Source organism: Trachinotus anak, unplaced genomic scaffold (genome assembly GCF_046630095.1).
Source record: "Trachinotus anak isolate AG129_WGS33_773 ecotype Australia unplaced genomic scaffold, CSIRO_AGI_Tana_v1 ptg000001l, whole genome shotgun sequence".
In the NCBI taxonomy this organism is placed as follows: Eukaryota; Metazoa; Chordata; class Actinopteri; order Carangiformes; family Carangidae; genus Trachinotus; species Trachinotus anak.
In genome coordinates, this window is record NW_027273852.1 from 8,701,276 (window position 1) to 8,716,967 (window position 15,692).

General features: G+C 40.0%; 3 protein-coding genes across 5 annotated transcripts; 2 read left to right on the top strand and 1 right to left on the bottom strand.

The window, feature by feature from the left end:
* Positions 1 to 327: 327 nt before the first annotated feature.
* bbs5 (Bardet-Biedl syndrome 5) lies at positions 328 to 4,595 on the top strand. 2 transcript variants are annotated; one of them, XM_071474222.1, is made up of 12 exons: positions 328 to 511; positions 741 to 823; positions 904 to 969; positions 1,556 to 1,605; positions 1,904 to 2,031; positions 2,127 to 2,262; positions 2,737 to 2,832; positions 3,264 to 3,326; positions 3,438 to 3,572; positions 3,800 to 3,883; positions 4,136 to 4,159; positions 4,241 to 4,595. In XM_071474222.1, exons 1-12 carry the CDS (start codon positions 450 to 452, stop codon positions 4,340 to 4,342), a joined length of 1,029 nt encoding a protein of 342 aa, XP_071330323.1. In that variant the 5' UTR covers positions 328 to 449; the 3' UTR covers positions 4,343 to 4,595. The 2 variants fall into 2 exon arrangements, with proteins under 2 accessions (XP_071330323.1, XP_071330332.1); XM_071474231.1 differs by having other exon boundaries at positions 370 to 511; positions 695 to 823.
* A 675-nt stretch (positions 4,596 to 5,270) lies between these two features.
* klhl41a (kelch-like family member 41a) lies at positions 5,271 to 8,609 on the top strand. The gene is made up of 6 exons (XM_071474210.1): positions 5,271 to 6,440; positions 6,519 to 6,676; positions 6,788 to 6,895; positions 6,993 to 7,178; positions 8,061 to 8,207; positions 8,336 to 8,609. The coding sequence occupies exons 1-6, from the start codon at positions 5,352 to 5,354 to the stop codon at positions 8,445 to 8,447; spliced, it is 1,800 nt and encodes a 599-aa protein (XP_071330311.1). The 5' UTR covers positions 5,271 to 5,351; the 3' UTR covers positions 8,448 to 8,609.
* A 535-nt stretch (positions 8,610 to 9,144) lies between these two features.
* fastkd1 (FAST kinase domains 1) lies at positions 9,145 to 14,953 on the bottom strand. Of its 2 annotated transcripts, none has more exons than XM_071474189.1 (15): positions 14,614 to 14,953; positions 13,974 to 14,485; positions 13,818 to 13,886; positions 13,252 to 13,377; positions 12,778 to 13,176; positions 12,139 to 12,249; positions 11,725 to 11,856; positions 11,153 to 11,639; positions 10,956 to 11,070; positions 10,740 to 10,868; positions 10,467 to 10,598; positions 10,251 to 10,364; positions 9,804 to 9,948; positions 9,598 to 9,712; positions 9,145 to 9,459 (listed from the first exon to the last, which is right to left on the bottom strand). In XM_071474189.1, the coding sequence occupies exons 2-15, from the start codon at positions 14,306 to 14,308 to the stop codon at positions 9,364 to 9,366; spliced, it is 2,505 nt and encodes an 834-aa protein (XP_071330290.1). In that variant the 5' UTR covers positions 14,309 to 14,485; positions 14,614 to 14,953; the 3' UTR covers positions 9,145 to 9,363. The 2 variants fall into 2 exon arrangements, with proteins under 2 accessions (XP_071330290.1, XP_071330298.1); XM_071474197.1 differs by having other exon boundaries at positions 14,754 to 14,951.
* Positions 14,954 to 15,692: the final 739 nt, after the last annotated feature.

The following is a 15,692-nucleotide window of genomic DNA, read 5'->3' on the forward strand; positions in this document are numbered from 1 at the left end:
AATGACAAAAAAAAAAAAAAAGAAAAGAAAAAACAGGGACAATTAGCGAGATAATTGCTGTTTTGTACAGACTTGTTCAGAAATGGAAATTTAAGGCCACAAACACTAGTTGTGAAACAAAAATAACAGGGTACGTCATAAAGACATCACAATTGACAAGAACATTAACGTTTTTTGTTTTACATGACTGTTGTTTGAGTTTTTACTAATATAAAATTTCATATTTCGTATGAGTGGTAATAAATGTAGTGGTGTACTATAACCATAGACTGTATGTAAAAAGACTGTGACAACAGTTTATGTCCTTTCGGCTTGCCGTCTGTTGCCACGGTGATTGTGACGCCAGGCTTCTTCAGATTAGCCAGCATCGTAGGCTTTAGCTAGTAGCTAAACCAACCGCAGGTAATTAACGTTGCGAAACTAACCTCTGAGAGTGAAAACCTGTGGCCATGGCATCTGTTTTAGATGCTCTCTGGGAGGACAGAGACGTTAGATTCGACATAACAGCGCAGTAAGTTAACGCTGAGCTCGTTTATTATTTCATCATCATAGAAGCTGGTTAGCTTAGTTACGCTACATGGCCTGTTGCTAATACTTGGCTGTGATGTTTTCCCAATAACTGGGTTTAACTGTGTATTCTGTCGTGGAAGGAGACGTTTTAAGGCAGCGTAATGTTATAATTGTTTTGATGCAGAGACCAGGTAGACACTGTCAGTCTATCAATGTGTCTCTGTTAACAGGCAGATGAAAACTCGCCCAGGAGAGGTGCTGATAGACTGTCTGGACTCCATAGAAGACACAAAAGGAAACAACGGAGATAGAGGTAGTTGTCTTGGAGGTTCACACTATCTGGGCAACTTGATAGATAGTTGATAACTGGTAATTCCCTTTTTTTTTTTGTAGGACGACTGTTAGTAACAAACCTGAGGATCATTTGGCACTCTCTGGCCCTGCCAAGAGTCAATTTGTGTGAGTACACCTGCATGGATAAATCAATTTATGTACTTTAAAAAAATTATTATTATTATTATTATTGCCTCCATTAGCCGAATACTTCTTGGAAATGCATGGCACTAAATGACTTAAATTGTATTAATTGACATCTTCGGGGGTTTAAACTCCATTGTAGGGTTAATTACTTTCCTGTGCACCCTCAATTTAGTTTTCCTTTTGGCTTAAGTCATTAGTCATGAATTTCAGAAGAATCCAATAAAGAGAGACATGTACAATTTGGTGAGCTGAAGCTCATCATAGCTTTGTTCTACTTTTCTAAACTACCTCAGTTTCCATTATTATTCATTCATCATTACCACCAATATTGAAAATTAAGAAGCTTGAAGGTCCAAAGGTTGTTTTCATTTTTTATTACAGAATAACAAACTATTATGAGGCATCATATTAGAGATCGGACTGTGGTTTGTGTCTTAAGGACTTTACTTTGACTGCTCACAATAGCCAGTGTATGGCAACAAAATCCCTGATGACTGTAACAAGCTAAGTGTGAAACTATATGAAAAATACAACCAGTCTAAATGCAAATCTGTTATTTCTTCAGCTGTGGGTTACAACTCAATCATAAACATCACAACAAGGACAGCTAACTCAGTAAGTAAACCGTTGTTTTATTTTTATAACTATTAAATGTTTTATTTAATGGTATCAAATATCTTGTATGATATTATTTCAATTCCAGTTTTTGTCAAGAGTGTTTTTGTAGACTGATTTACTTGAGATATTATAGGCACTTCTTAAGTGAACAAATGTTTGATTGTGTTTGTCTTTTTATCCACAAGTCATTCTAAAATGAAAAAAAAAATCAATCTATGCAAGAACAAATGTCAATAAGTAATAAGTAATAATAAGACAAATAAAAATGCTAATTGAGGAATTTGTTCTTTTCCAGAAATTGAGAGGTCAAACTGAAGCACTCTACATCTTGACGAAGTCCAACAACACAAGATTTGAGTTCATTTTCACAAACGTGGTTCCAGGAAGTCCACGGCTCTTTACCTCTGTCATTGCTGTACACAGGTAAAACAATGCTGAGGGAATCTTCAATTCTCTGCTTACATAAAATGTATGCCCTAATACAGCAAATATTTAACATATATTTCATTTTGCTGCAGGGCCTATGAGACCTCTAAAATGTACAGGGACCTGAAACTTCGAGCTGCTCTCATTCAAAATAAGCAGCTGAGGCTTTTGCCCCGGGAGCAAGTGTATGATAAAATTAATGGAGTGTGGAATTTATCCAGTGACCAGGTACTGGTGTTCTTTATGAAATTTGTCTGTTGAAATAGTTTTCAGCATTTCCATTACACATATGTAGCGTAACAGAGGGATCTAAACAGCTGCTGTACATTGCAAACTACAAATCTACGAATCTTTTTCAGCAGTGAAAATTTAAAAGTAAAGCAACGTAATAAGTTGTCTCAACAAAATGAATTTTAAACTTGTGTTAGTGAAAAGCCGTCAGCAGTCAGCAGTTAACTGGATATAAATGTATGAAATTTAGATGATGCAGTGAAAGTAATGAAATGTAAATACAATATCTACTGTTTGCCCCTTACTCCTCCATTAAGTGGAGTTCCAATTCTTCTCAAGAAGTATACATCCAGTACATGCAATCAGCAAGGTTATTATAGTGCATTTGATGTGATTATTGGAGATAAATAATTTGCAGTGTGTGTAACTGGATTATATTGACTCCATGGTTGTTTGTTTTCTGTTTTTTAGGGCAATCTTGGGACTTTCTTCATCACAAATGTTCGGATTGTGTGGCATGCTAATATGAACGAGAGCTTCAATGTCAGCATTCCTTACCTCCAGATTGTAAGTATGATACACTAAATAATTCTACTCACTTGACTTAATGGTCAACTAAATGGTCAAATGAGCCTGAAATGCAGTGTTACAAATATATTTGCCGTTTTTACTGGTTTTTATTGACACTTTGTTGCTTATTTGTGGCGCAAGATGTTTTGAAAATTGCACACATTTTAATGGCAACAAACAGAGGTACTAGAAACTAATGTAGACAGTAGTAGTATTCGCAATTTCGGCTAAAATTTCTATGTACCATTTTCCAGACATACACACCATCTTTTACACACTTATGAGCACATGTAATAGATGATAACAGGCGAAGGGTTTAAAATTTAGGTAGTTTCACTTCAGTCACAGACACCACTGAACCGTTGCACACAAGCTTCTACTAATTATCTTGTTTTTTTTTGGGTTTTTTTTATCCTTTTCCCCCAAAGTGGTCTATCAGAATAAGAGACTCAAAGTTTGGCTTGGCTTTGGTGATAGAGAGTTCACGTCAGGTAACCTGAGTCCCACTCACCTGGACTGATTACAATAAAATTATTAATATTGTTTCTTCTCTGATTTGTTTGCTGGTAATCTAGAAATATACTCTGTCTTTTTGGTTTTAGAGTGGTGGCTATGTGCTCGGATTTAAGATTGACCCTGTGGATAAGCTTCAAGACGCACTTAAGGAAATCAACTCATTGCATAAGGTGTACTCTGCCAACCCTATCTTTGGAGTGGACTATGAAATGGAAGAAAAGGTACAAATATTAGAATCTTAGTAAAATCACTGACCCTGAACACCTCATTAGACATTAAAACTGTAAACCAACCAAGTTTAAAATAGTGTAAAATGTAATACTTTCATTTTAACAGCTGATTTCTTCCACCTAGATTCCCAGTAATATTTTGAATACTTCACTGTAGCTGCCCATCAGTTCAGCTGATCCTGTTGTCATAGCTCTGTTTGTCCTAACAATGATTGCAGCCCCAGCCGCTGGAAGAACTCACAGTGGAACAGCCTCCTGATGATGTGGAAATTGAGCCCGATGAGCAGACTGATGCTTTTACCGTGAGTGTTTCCGTTGGTCACTCTTATACTCCTTTGGGTGTCAGTGGTTTAGTTTTCAGACTCTCAGAATAGCTGTTAGCTAATACCTTTCAGCATGATGAACAAAACATGAATTTATGTTGCCTAGTGCTTATGTTTGTCAGAGTGGTGCTCATCTGACAACAATAATCTATTATTACAGACAGTAAGTACGCCAGTGAGTTTAATTAAATGTGCTAATTACTTGTCTTGTTTATGTGTGCTTGCTTTCAGGCCTACTTTGCTGATGGGAACAAGGTAAATTCTCACAACTAATGATAATAATAATAATTAAGTATGTTGTACGGTATGTGAAACTTGTTTATTGTCATTCCAAAGCAACAAGACCGGGAGCCAGTGTTCTCTGAGGAGCTGGGCCTCGCCATTGAGAAGCTAAAGGATGGCTTCACACTTAACGGACTGTGGGAAGTCATGGGCTGAAAAAATGTTCATTTACATAGTGTAATTATTCAGGAAATAATTTATGTATTTATAGCTCAGGTTAAAAGTTGTACAGCTTATGCATACATACTTTTCATAATAAGAAAACACTATATTCCATGTGTGACAGATTAATGGTGGACTAATTTGTATAGTATACTTGTATAAAGTATATTTTCCTCTAGTGGATAGACTGTGAAACATGATGCTGTTTGTATTGTTAAAAGTTCATAAATAAATGTATTTAAATAGATATTGGAGAGTACATGTTTTTAAACAATTTCAATGTTTAGGTATCACATACATACATGTCATTCATTCGCATTGGCAAAGAACCTAATGATCTCAGGCTAAATAAAAAACTGTACGAGGTGCTGAAGTATGTTAAAAATGTTAAAAGAGGACAAACTGTCACCTCCTGTGGCAGCAGCTGTTCACTGACCCCATCTGCTTGTTAGGTAATACCCCTTTGAAAGTACTCACGCAAATACTGACTCACACACTGCAGAGAAATAGTCATTACTATCAATGAATTGTGAGTCACTCCACATGAAGATGTCAGTAGAATACACATGATTGTAGTAAATTCCAGCCAGATCTTTTATCACGTACAGTAGAGCCAATGGTCCTGCCATTGTGTTAAGTGTTCTGTGTTTTTATTATGTACTTTGCTGCATATCTTGTAAGAATGTATTTTCAATGTATTAGATAGACATGAGAAAATAAAATGAAAAGATCAGAGGTTATTTTCGTGTGGCCGTACAACAATGTTGTTACTAATCACTGGGGTAACAAGGCCGTCACAGTTGTTTCTACTCTGCGACAGCTGTGTGAGCTCACCGATTCGGCCAACCTGAATTCTTCATGGATGGGATGGTTGGCTATATTTAGAGGGGCACAGTTATATTGAAGTGGCTTCAGACCTGCCTGCCTATAGTTCTCTGTCTTCACCAGCTGGGACGGTCAGTCAAGAACTGCTTCACCTTCATTTACTTCCAGTCCTAAAAGAATGGATCCCCAAGGCTTGAGGGAAGATCTCCGTCTTTTTCAGAGCACTTTGCTGCAGGATGGACTCAAAGAGCTTCTGAATGAGAATAAGTTAATTGATTGTATCCTAAAGGTTGGAGACAAAAGCATCCCCTGCCATCGGCTCATTCTGGCAGCATGTAGTCCTTATTTCCGGGAGCTTTACTTTTCAGAGGATGGCAAGGAAGTGGACAAAATGGAGGTTGAGCTGGAGAACCTGGACCCCAGTGTTATGGAGTTGATTGTGAATTACATGTACTCAGCAGAGATTGACATCAATGACGACAATGTCCAGGATATTTTGACTGTTGCCAATCGCTTCCAGATCCCCTCAGTGTTCACAGTTTCTGTGAATTACCTGCAGAAGAGGCTCTCAAGGAAAAACTGTCTTGCCATCTACAGGCTGGGACTGATGCTAAACTGTGCCAGACTGGCAATGGCAGCTCGAGATTACATCGCAGATCGGTTTGAGACCATAGCCAAGGATGGGGATTTTTTAGAGCTTGCTCCTCCTGAACTCTTTGCTATTATTGGAGCAGATGCACTGAATGTAGACAAAGAGGAGATGGTGTTTGAAACGCTCATGAGGTGGATCAGGAAAGACAAAGAGAAGCGCATAAAATCCTTAGACGAGGCCTTCGAGTGTATTCGCTTCCGTTTGCTCCCAGAGAAGTACTTCAAGGAAAAGGTAGAGAAAGATGACCTCATCAAGGCTGATCCCGAGCTTCTCAAGAAACTCAAAGTCATCAAGGAAGCCTTTGCAGGGAAGCTGCCCGAGAGGAAGAAGGGACAAGGTGGTGAAGAAGGAGAGGAGGGAGAGAAGTTGCCTGGCTACCTGAATGACAACCGCAGATATGGCATGTACGCCAAAGACCTGCTGTTGATGATCAATGACACTGCTGCCGTGGCCTATGACAGCCAGGAGAACGAATGCTTTCTTGCTGGGATGGCTGAGCAGATTCCCCGAAACCATGTCAGTCTGACATCGAAGAAGAACAATCTGTATGTGTTGGGGGGACTCTTTGTTGATGAAGAGGACAAAGAAAACCCATTGCAATGTTACTTCTACCAGGTAGGAAAAACTGTGGTTTAATTTGCCTTAACATTACACCTCCCTTTGTTTTAAAACATATTTCACTGTGCCTTTCAGTTGGACAGCCTTGCTGCTGAGTGGATTGCTCTGCCACCGATGCCCTCCCCCAGGTGTCTCTTCGCCATGGGGGAATTTGAAAATCTCATCTTTGCTGTAGCAGGAAAAGATTTACAGTCTGATGAGTCACATGACAGTGTCATGTGCTATGACACTGAGTAAGTCCAAAACATCTACCATCTGAATGTTAATTCAATGGGTTCCTATTTAGAGCATTTGTGTGTATTAACTGTTGAACATATTCTCTGTCACTTTATCTGCCCCTGTAGAAAAATGAAGTGGACTGAGACAAAAAAGTTGCCCTTGAAAGTCCACGGCCACTGTGTGGTCTCTGAAAACGGGCTGGTGTACTGTATTGGAGGCAAAACAGATGACAAGTAAGACTGCGACGTCAGAACATTTAATATAAAGTCGAAATATGATTTTCACAGTATGATAACCCTTCTTGGGAATCACCTTGTCTCACTGGTAAAGTAAATCAACCAACAAGATGTTTGCATACAACCACAAGAGGTCAGAGTGGAAGGAGGTGGCGTCCATGAAGACACCCAGATCGATGTTTGGAGCGGTTATCCACAACGGGAAGATTATTGTGGCTGGAGGAGTCAATGAAGAAGGCCTCGTAGCTACATGTGAGGCCTATGACTTTGGAAGCAACAAGTATGTGTCTTTCTTGTCTTTATTGTCGTATCAGTATAGGCCCTTTAGACTAACAAAGTGTTTATTGTTGTTACCATATTTGGATATCATAAATGTAATTGGACACCATAAATTTTAGATAATTTTTTTAGATTTTAATTTATTTTTGTTCTCACTTCTATATGTTGATAGCAAATGTCACACTGCAAAACATATACTAGACTATTTAATGTTTTATTATGATATTTTCATTTTACATTCAAATCAGTTTCAGCCAAATACTCATGAAATGTTGCAGTTGTTTAAATCAGAAGTTGCCAACCATTTGGGCTTGCGACCCCTGGTCACAGGTAATGGCGAAGCAGTTCACCCTTTGTTTCCCTTTTCACAGATTTCTTGATTTGAAAGATTTCCAGTTTCCAGTATTTGTGCTTTTATTAGAAGTACTTCTCAATTTGTCTTTTATTCACCCATTTACACACAGTCACACACTGACAGTAGTGAGCTGGCCTGACCAACAGGAGCAATTTGAGGTTCAGTGTCTCTTGCCCAAGGGCACTTTGACACATAGAGCTGGGGATTGAACCCAGCTCTACCTATGATTGATAGACAACCCACTAATCTAACTCCTGAGCCACAGCCATCCCCAAAATTAGAGAAAAGTCAGACCAATTAAGCATAATTTGTGTTGCAAAAATACAGTTTTCTTTCCTTTACTCATTTTGTGACTTCTCTCAGATTTCTCTTGACCCTCTTTATGGGGTCCCGACCACCAAGCTGAGAACCACTGCTTTAAATCTGTAGTGAAGAGTAGAAGTCAACAAACTCTTGCTGAGTTTTTTTAAGGACCAAAGAAAAAAACAGCGGAATCACATTAATCCAGCCGAGTGAACCTTGTTGCAGGTGGTCACCCTTCACAGAGTTTCCACAGGAGAGGAGTTCAGTCAACCTGGTCAGCTGTGGCGGGCTGCTGTATGCTGTGGGAGGCTTCACCATGGTGGAGAACGAGAACAAAGAGTGTGCACCCAGTGAAGTCATTGACATTTGGCAGTAAGTGTCGATTTTTGTTGCATGTACTTTATATGTTGTAGCAAATAACATGCATCTTTTACAATTATGACTCTTCTTGCACTCTCTCACCGGTCTAATACAGTAACATGTGTTAACCTCCTTACCAGGTATGAGGATGACAAGAAGCAGTGGAGCGGCATGATCAGAGAGATGCGTTACGCAGCTGGAGCCTCCTGTGTGTCCATGCGTCTGAATACAGCCAGAATGCCCAAACTGTGACAGCAGTTCAGCAACATTCAGTTTACTGCTGTAGGAGAGTATTATGTACACGCTATTATGTAGTGGCTCATTGTTGTCATTTATCATTTTAACATATCACACTCATCCCTTTTGCCTGTACTGAGTTTTTGTTTTAATAAAATGTATTGTAATTTAACATGATCATCAATGTCAGTTACTTTATTTTGGACCAGCAATTGTTGTTTCTTCTGATCTTACCCATTACACTTAAATCATATTACAGTTTGCATAGATATAAATATTTTCTTCTGTCAATCTGGAAATGTTCCTCTTCTACTCACCTACAGTGTGTCATTTGCAGCTATTCAGTATTAAAATATCATTGCACACAGTTCAGATGACACTAAAGTACAATACTAAGGACCTGAAGCCCTGTGCATGCGCCTGACGAACTTCAACTTTACCCTTATTACTGTTGTTACACAAGAAAAATAACTGGTCAGATATCTGCTGATGTGCATGTGGAAAAGGTCGACAATAAGTTGAAAGATTTGTGCCAATTTGTACACCATACTAAGAAAAGAGACCTATGAGCTCACCTCGACTTCATCTGATGCACATCTTATTGGAGTGCAGCACTTTTTTTTTTGCAGATAATAATACCAGATAACAGTAGATTAAAATCATACCATAAACCCCCAGTTGTAATAATTGTTAGATATGTACAAACTGAGAATAATGTTTTACATTTTATTTTTTACAAAGTTATTTAATACAAAAGCAAATAACACACAATCTTACTTACATGTCCATTGTTAATTTTAGGCTCTATAACAAAAAAATAAGGAGCACTTGAATCTTTGCATTCAGTAACTGCCAAGAATTTCTCTAAAACCAGGCTGAAAGCTCAGTGTTCAATGTAACATTTCCTTCACCAGTCAATAAATAAATGCCTTCAAGAAGAAAGCTCTCCAAATATTTTCTTCTTTAGGTATTCCTTCCAGGCATCCTGTGTTGAAAGCTCCATGGAGTTCCATTCAAAGTGAGGGATCTGTAATAAAAAAACAAAAAACACACACACTATTTTACTCTCAGGGTTTCATAAAATATTACATTGACATTTAATAAGATTCAGAACAAGAGATGTACAGTGCTACATGCCCTGTCAACTTGAATTGTGTCTTCTTACCTGAACAACTCGATATCCCAGAATTTCAAGGTGTCTTTTTCTCATCATGGCTTCACCTTTCATATGATGAGAATTTTTACAGAAGCACTTTGAATCAAGAAAGTCCACGGCAACTCTGAGTGATAAAAAGAAACAAAATGTCAAATATATTTCATTTCCGAGTGGTCATCTTCAATATTCAGGCTGTGTTGTGTTTGTGGTGCTACCGCTGAGCTCCAGGTGGCAGCTCATCCTTGGCGTTTTCCAGCGAGCTCGTCGCCCAGAGAACCTTCCCTTTGTCTGAGATCTGCAGTGTGCTCGGAGTGCTGTAAGGCAGCGGCTGTAGGTGTGTGTCCAGTATGCATTCAAAGTCTTAAAGGACAAAACATGGTCACATTACACTTCTATCATACAAATATTTGCTCCATTTCCCATTCACCTCTACTGAAGTGCACACAAGGGACAAATTCAAGCCTGTATTGCCAAGTAATGACACTGTACTTTAAAGTTTGTCTTTAGGAGTTATAAACTGAAATTGATGCATATAAATTCACTCAAAGTATGGGAGCTAATTTTCTTCCTCTGGTGCAAACATGATAGAACAGAAAAGGTGTGATAAAGTATCAACAAATCAGTGTTTAATATTGAGATGGACATTATTCACCACTACTCACCTACTGTGTAAAAATATGGAGTCAAAACTGACACTCGGACGCAGTTTATGCCACCGAGAACTTCACCCAGCATTTTGTGGATTTGCTGCTGCACAGGACTAACAATGCCATTCCCTGAAAAAAAAAAACCATTTTGACAGGAAATGGATGGTATGAATTGATTTAATTCAAACTTCTAACCCAGCAACACCAGAAGATATTAATGCATCTCATTACCTTTCTTTTGCATCTGCTTGCAGTAGCGCTCATGAAACCACGGCACCTGGAACTCAGGACACTCGAGGCACACGGCACGATTGAGCTCCATGAGGCGCAGTCTGGTCCGCATGTTGAGGGGATCGGGCAGGGCTGTAAGAAGCAATGTGAACAGTTACATTAGTTCTATTCGACAAGTGTAAAGTGCTTAAATCTCAAGATGAATATTCTGCCACAGATACACAAAGACAAGTGTTTTTTTTTAATATAATTCTACACCAAATGGACACATACTTTCTAGTTGGGAATCCAGTTTTCCCAGAAAGTCGATACTGAAGATTTCTCTGACCAGTTCTTCAGGAAAACAGTCGGCCACAGCCAAGGAGTATGCCAGGTGAACTAGCAGATGTGGGTCAAAGGAGTCTACAAATACATGGAGAGATGTTATGGATTGGTGTGATCCTAAAATAAGAAAAAAAAAAAAAGTCTATAAATTGACAATTCACTTACTGATATGAGGAGTGAAGCGCTGGATACAAGCATCAAACAACTCATCTGCTTGTGGAGGATCATAATTCAGGACAGAAAAGGGTAGCAGGGTGGCGTATGTTGCCGAGTAGTGAATCTTAAAAATGATATAGGAAAAGTACAATTAATATATAATTAGTTATTCCAGACTTAGCATGTTGTGTTGTCTCTTAAAGCACCTTGTCAATGTCTTTGATGGTCACACTGGCGATCCGGTCCATCAGAGGAGGGCAGAGGTGATTCATCCGGGTTAAGAAAAGGGACAATTCAGGCACATTGGTCCAGTTTATTTGGTCCATCATCCTCTGCAGCATGACCATTGTCTCTTCGAGTAGCATTTCTTCAAACCACTCCCCTGACACAAACTTGAGCTCTTCAAGCACCAAGTCCAGCCGGTCAGCCGTCTGTAGCCTCTCGTGGCCGCAGCGGTTCAGAGTCTGCAGCAGGCGGACAAACTTACTGGGAGTGTTGTGGCGGTACGACGGATCGTTCCGTACCCACTTGGCAATGGCGTAGGAAATGGTACTGAGGTCACTGAGGTTGCACTGCGTCACCACCGCCTCTACCCGTGAGGTCACGGCCTCGTCCAGCTGTGGGCAGGACATCATGGACAGAACGCGGGTCAGCATGGTCACCTCATAGGGGAAGACGCTGTGCTGCAAAAAGCTGCAAGATGAAATGTAATCAGTCTATATTTTATTCAATCAATGTGTGGAGCAAAAATGGCTTTTTAGCTCAAATAAATACTCACTTGACCAAAATTTTTTTTAGTTTGGTGAAGAGCTCAGGCTTCTGGTACTCCAACAGACAAAGGGCTTGGGTGATTCTGGCCACCTCCATTGGTTTATACACATGAAGGTTCCTCTTGATTACTGATGCAATTCTGGAAAACATTTCACAGAATATGAACCTCTCCAATTACATGACAGCAGGACAACTTCGTCCGCTGAGGGAGATTGTGTATAGCTCCCAAAAGGTCCTGTATCCAAGGTCAAGAACGAAATTTCAACCTCCACCTCAAAAATATATATTTTTTGTAATTCTGATTCTTTCTTCGGCTCTTTCAGCTCAGCTCTTTTTCAGCTGACATATATGGCAAAGCTAAAACCTCTGCAATAAGTTGATATGCTGGTTCTGCTGCTCTATGGCAGAGATATGAACTCACTTGTTCAGTAAACTAAGGTTCCTGCTTTGACTCTCTTCTAGTGCTTCAGCTATAGCCAGAGCCTGCTGTGCACTGAGCTCATCCGCCAACAGGAAGGCAGTGTTCTCCAACCTGAGAGGAATGAAACCACAAAGCAGACCAGTGAGACTCAAGAACTGCTTTAAAGGGTTAGATTTCTACTCATTTATTCCTTCACTTATAATGATACAAACTCAAAGGAGTTTTAAATCAAAAGCAACCGGACTAGTCACTCTAACGACAGTCGTTACAGTGACTGTCTTGGTGGAGAGTTGGTTTCGACTTCGTTAGAGCCTTATTGTGTTATAACGACAGTCGTTGGAGTCACATGCCACTTGTGAACAGTTGTTTTTCTTGGCACATGGAGCACAAAGGGAACCAATGACATCATCAGCCTTGTGAAAAGCCCCTCCCAGAGGTTAAATACCTGGGTCTCCACACCAGATAGTTGGACCAGTCCCAGCCTGGTCAGGTGCGAGAAAGAACTGATGAAGCCTCTTGGATGAGAGGTGAAACGTCTTCCTAGACAAATAACCAAGTCCAGTTGCTTTCGATTTAAAACTCCTTTGAGATACTATGACCTGGACAAATGAGAATATTCACAGGCTTAATGATACAAACCCTTCTCTGATCTCCGGACTGGCCATGGGAGCCAGAGCAACAAATAGTTTAGTGAAGGAGAACGGATCAGTGCTTGAATCCATCAGTTCTATCAGCCTTTGTTTAACAGCCAGCCTGAAGTCACAGTTGTTGAACTGCAGGGACTGATACAGCCCCATAATCAGGCTGATATTCTCTGCGTCCAGCCTGGGAACGTTGCACAAGAGGATTTGGTTGCACTTCTCCAGCAGAGGCCGGTGGCTGTACTTCATGTTGCGCAGGAACTGCACCACTCTGCGAGGGTTGTTGTAATGTGAGGGATCCATGGTGTCCAGGAGATGTTCTGCCTTGCCAATCAGGGCATCCCGCAGCCGGGGAGACACCAGGGATGACAAGCTTATCATCAGTGTAGTTAGGATCCTGGGAAAACAACACCAGAGAGTAAATACGCAACATGAGATGCTTACATTTGATCATATTTGTACGATGACCAACCTGGCATCATCGACAGACGACAGCCTCTGATCCACAATACTGGTGATGTGGCCCATTAGAGGACTGTGCTGAAGGTGAAGATCACCTAGACAAATAGAAAACTTGGACAGGGACGCCATTGGAAATCTGCAAGAATCAACATTTGTGTAACTCATGAGGGTTGAGACAATTAGACAACTCATCCATAAATTGACTAACAGAAAGTTTAATAACAGTTTTGATACTGATTCATCTGTTCAGTGATGTATCAGGTAAAATGCAAAACACTTGCTATTTCTAGCTTCTGCTGTTTGACAATTAGCTGCTTTTCTCTATTTTTATCACTGTAAATTTAATATTTTGGCGTTTAGCACGTAAAGTTGGAACAACAAGACAGTTGACTGCATCACTTTTGGGCTCTGGGAAATTATGATGGATAATTTTCACTATTTTCTGGCATCTTATAGACTAAACAGTTAATTGATTGACTGAAGAAAATAATTGTTGAAATGAAAATAAATGTTGAGCCCTAAATTTCATTACCTAAAAACAAACACAAAACAACAAAAAAATGAATGCAATCCTACCTGTCTATTCTTAGCCATGCCTCTGAAACCAACTGCTGAACAAGAGAGTCATGTGGATCCACATTCAGCCTACGAGATGGACAATAATTCAGCATAATGTCATTACAATTTCATACACACATTCTTGAAGCCGACAATGTTTGTATTTTAATGTACCTGAGGAAATTGTAAAGCATGTCCACCAACATAAAATCATCCATAAGAGCAATTTTGTTCTCAGCCAAAACCCGGAGAGTCAAGAACTGTGGGTGAGTCTTGATGAGCTCCACAGTCCTGAGCAGCTGAGGTTTCTCTCTCTGAAACTGCCACAGCATCCCCACAGCACAGCTGACATGGTTCGCTGCCAGCTTGGCCCTGTTCTTGCCCACCACATCAAACACCTGGTCTTCAGCCGCGCAAACCTGCAGCTGCTCCAGAACCTGGTCTCGGCTCACTGTCCCCCCATGAAGGAGCCTGCGAAGGCAGGAGTTCACACACCGGAGTCGAAACATAATCGCAGACCTGGGCTCAGGTTAAGTGTGCACCGAGGTCTTCATTGCACCAACACCGTGTCCACCTTCCACCCCAATGTCAAACTAAGAAGCAGCTTCAGCCAACTGGTATCACATCCACCAAGTAACAGTCTGGAGGCGAAGGGTGCTTGGTGCTCCTTTAGGGACCTCTACCAACTAAAGAACAAAACATAAAACACAGTATTTTAATCTACATTACAACTTCGGACATGACACCTGGTTCACTGCACTAAAGAGCAAACACTTGACCTGTCAGTGAATGTGGCTCAATGTGACAAGCTGACCTGAGGTTCAAAGGGTTTCATCTCTCAAGAAAGTTGCGAAGAGGCAGCCCCACTCAGAGACTAGACCCGTCTTTCCTTTGGAGCAGCATGAGACAGTTTGATACAAGGAGCTCGGTTCAGTTTTGTAACACGTTACTCACGTGGATGAAGAAACAGTCTCTTGAAATGACCGAGAGGACCAGATTACTCCTGCTGTCCTAATTCTGAGGCCGATTTATGGAAATTATAGAGATTTAAACATCATATCTTGCAAAAAAACAGCACACTGTCATTATGATCACCAATTCAAAGTCAAAATTACGTAGCATGTGTGCTATACTGTTTCACTTCCGTAGCCACTGACGTAATGAACCTTCGGGGTTTTGAAACCCTGGGTTTTGTTCCTCAGGCAGCAGCTCATTCATGCTGAGCTGAGGTTGTTACAGTGAGAAGTAATGAGTACAGTAATGTCCGCATGTATCTTTCAGAAAATATCAATTCTGTAAATTCCCCAGATCCATTTGCACCCTCAGCACATCAAAGAATCATTTATTTAACTTATTTATTATCATGACATAAAATAAGCAATGTCATTTTCAAGTTGGAATGGGGTTACAATTTAAAGATTTTAAATAAAAAACATGGATTAACAGTTTAATAGCCTTTGGATTTATGGGAAACTAAAGTGAGTCAATTCTGTTTGACGCTTTTAATCTGTAAATATGAAATCATGACTATGAAATCCAGTCAATAAGATTAGTAATATACAATTGAGAATCCATATATTTGTTCTCACATGAGACATGCTTCCATAATGGTATTTGATTTTCCTTAATATGGCTGTGGATAAAGATACTGAGTTATTGCAAAAAAAAAGGGCAGCACCAAAATAAAAATGAACAGCAGATCTTGGAGCTGCAACAGAATGTACAGTTTATATCAATATCTTTTTTTTTTTCTGACTAAGCTTGAAAGAAACATTCCTTGATTTTGTTTGATACATAAAAACAAAGACCGTGGGTACTCGGTACTTAGCTGAGCTATCATCCCCGGGCAGAGGGAAAGTTGCGCCTTGCAGATCAAATCCAGGGTAGAAATCC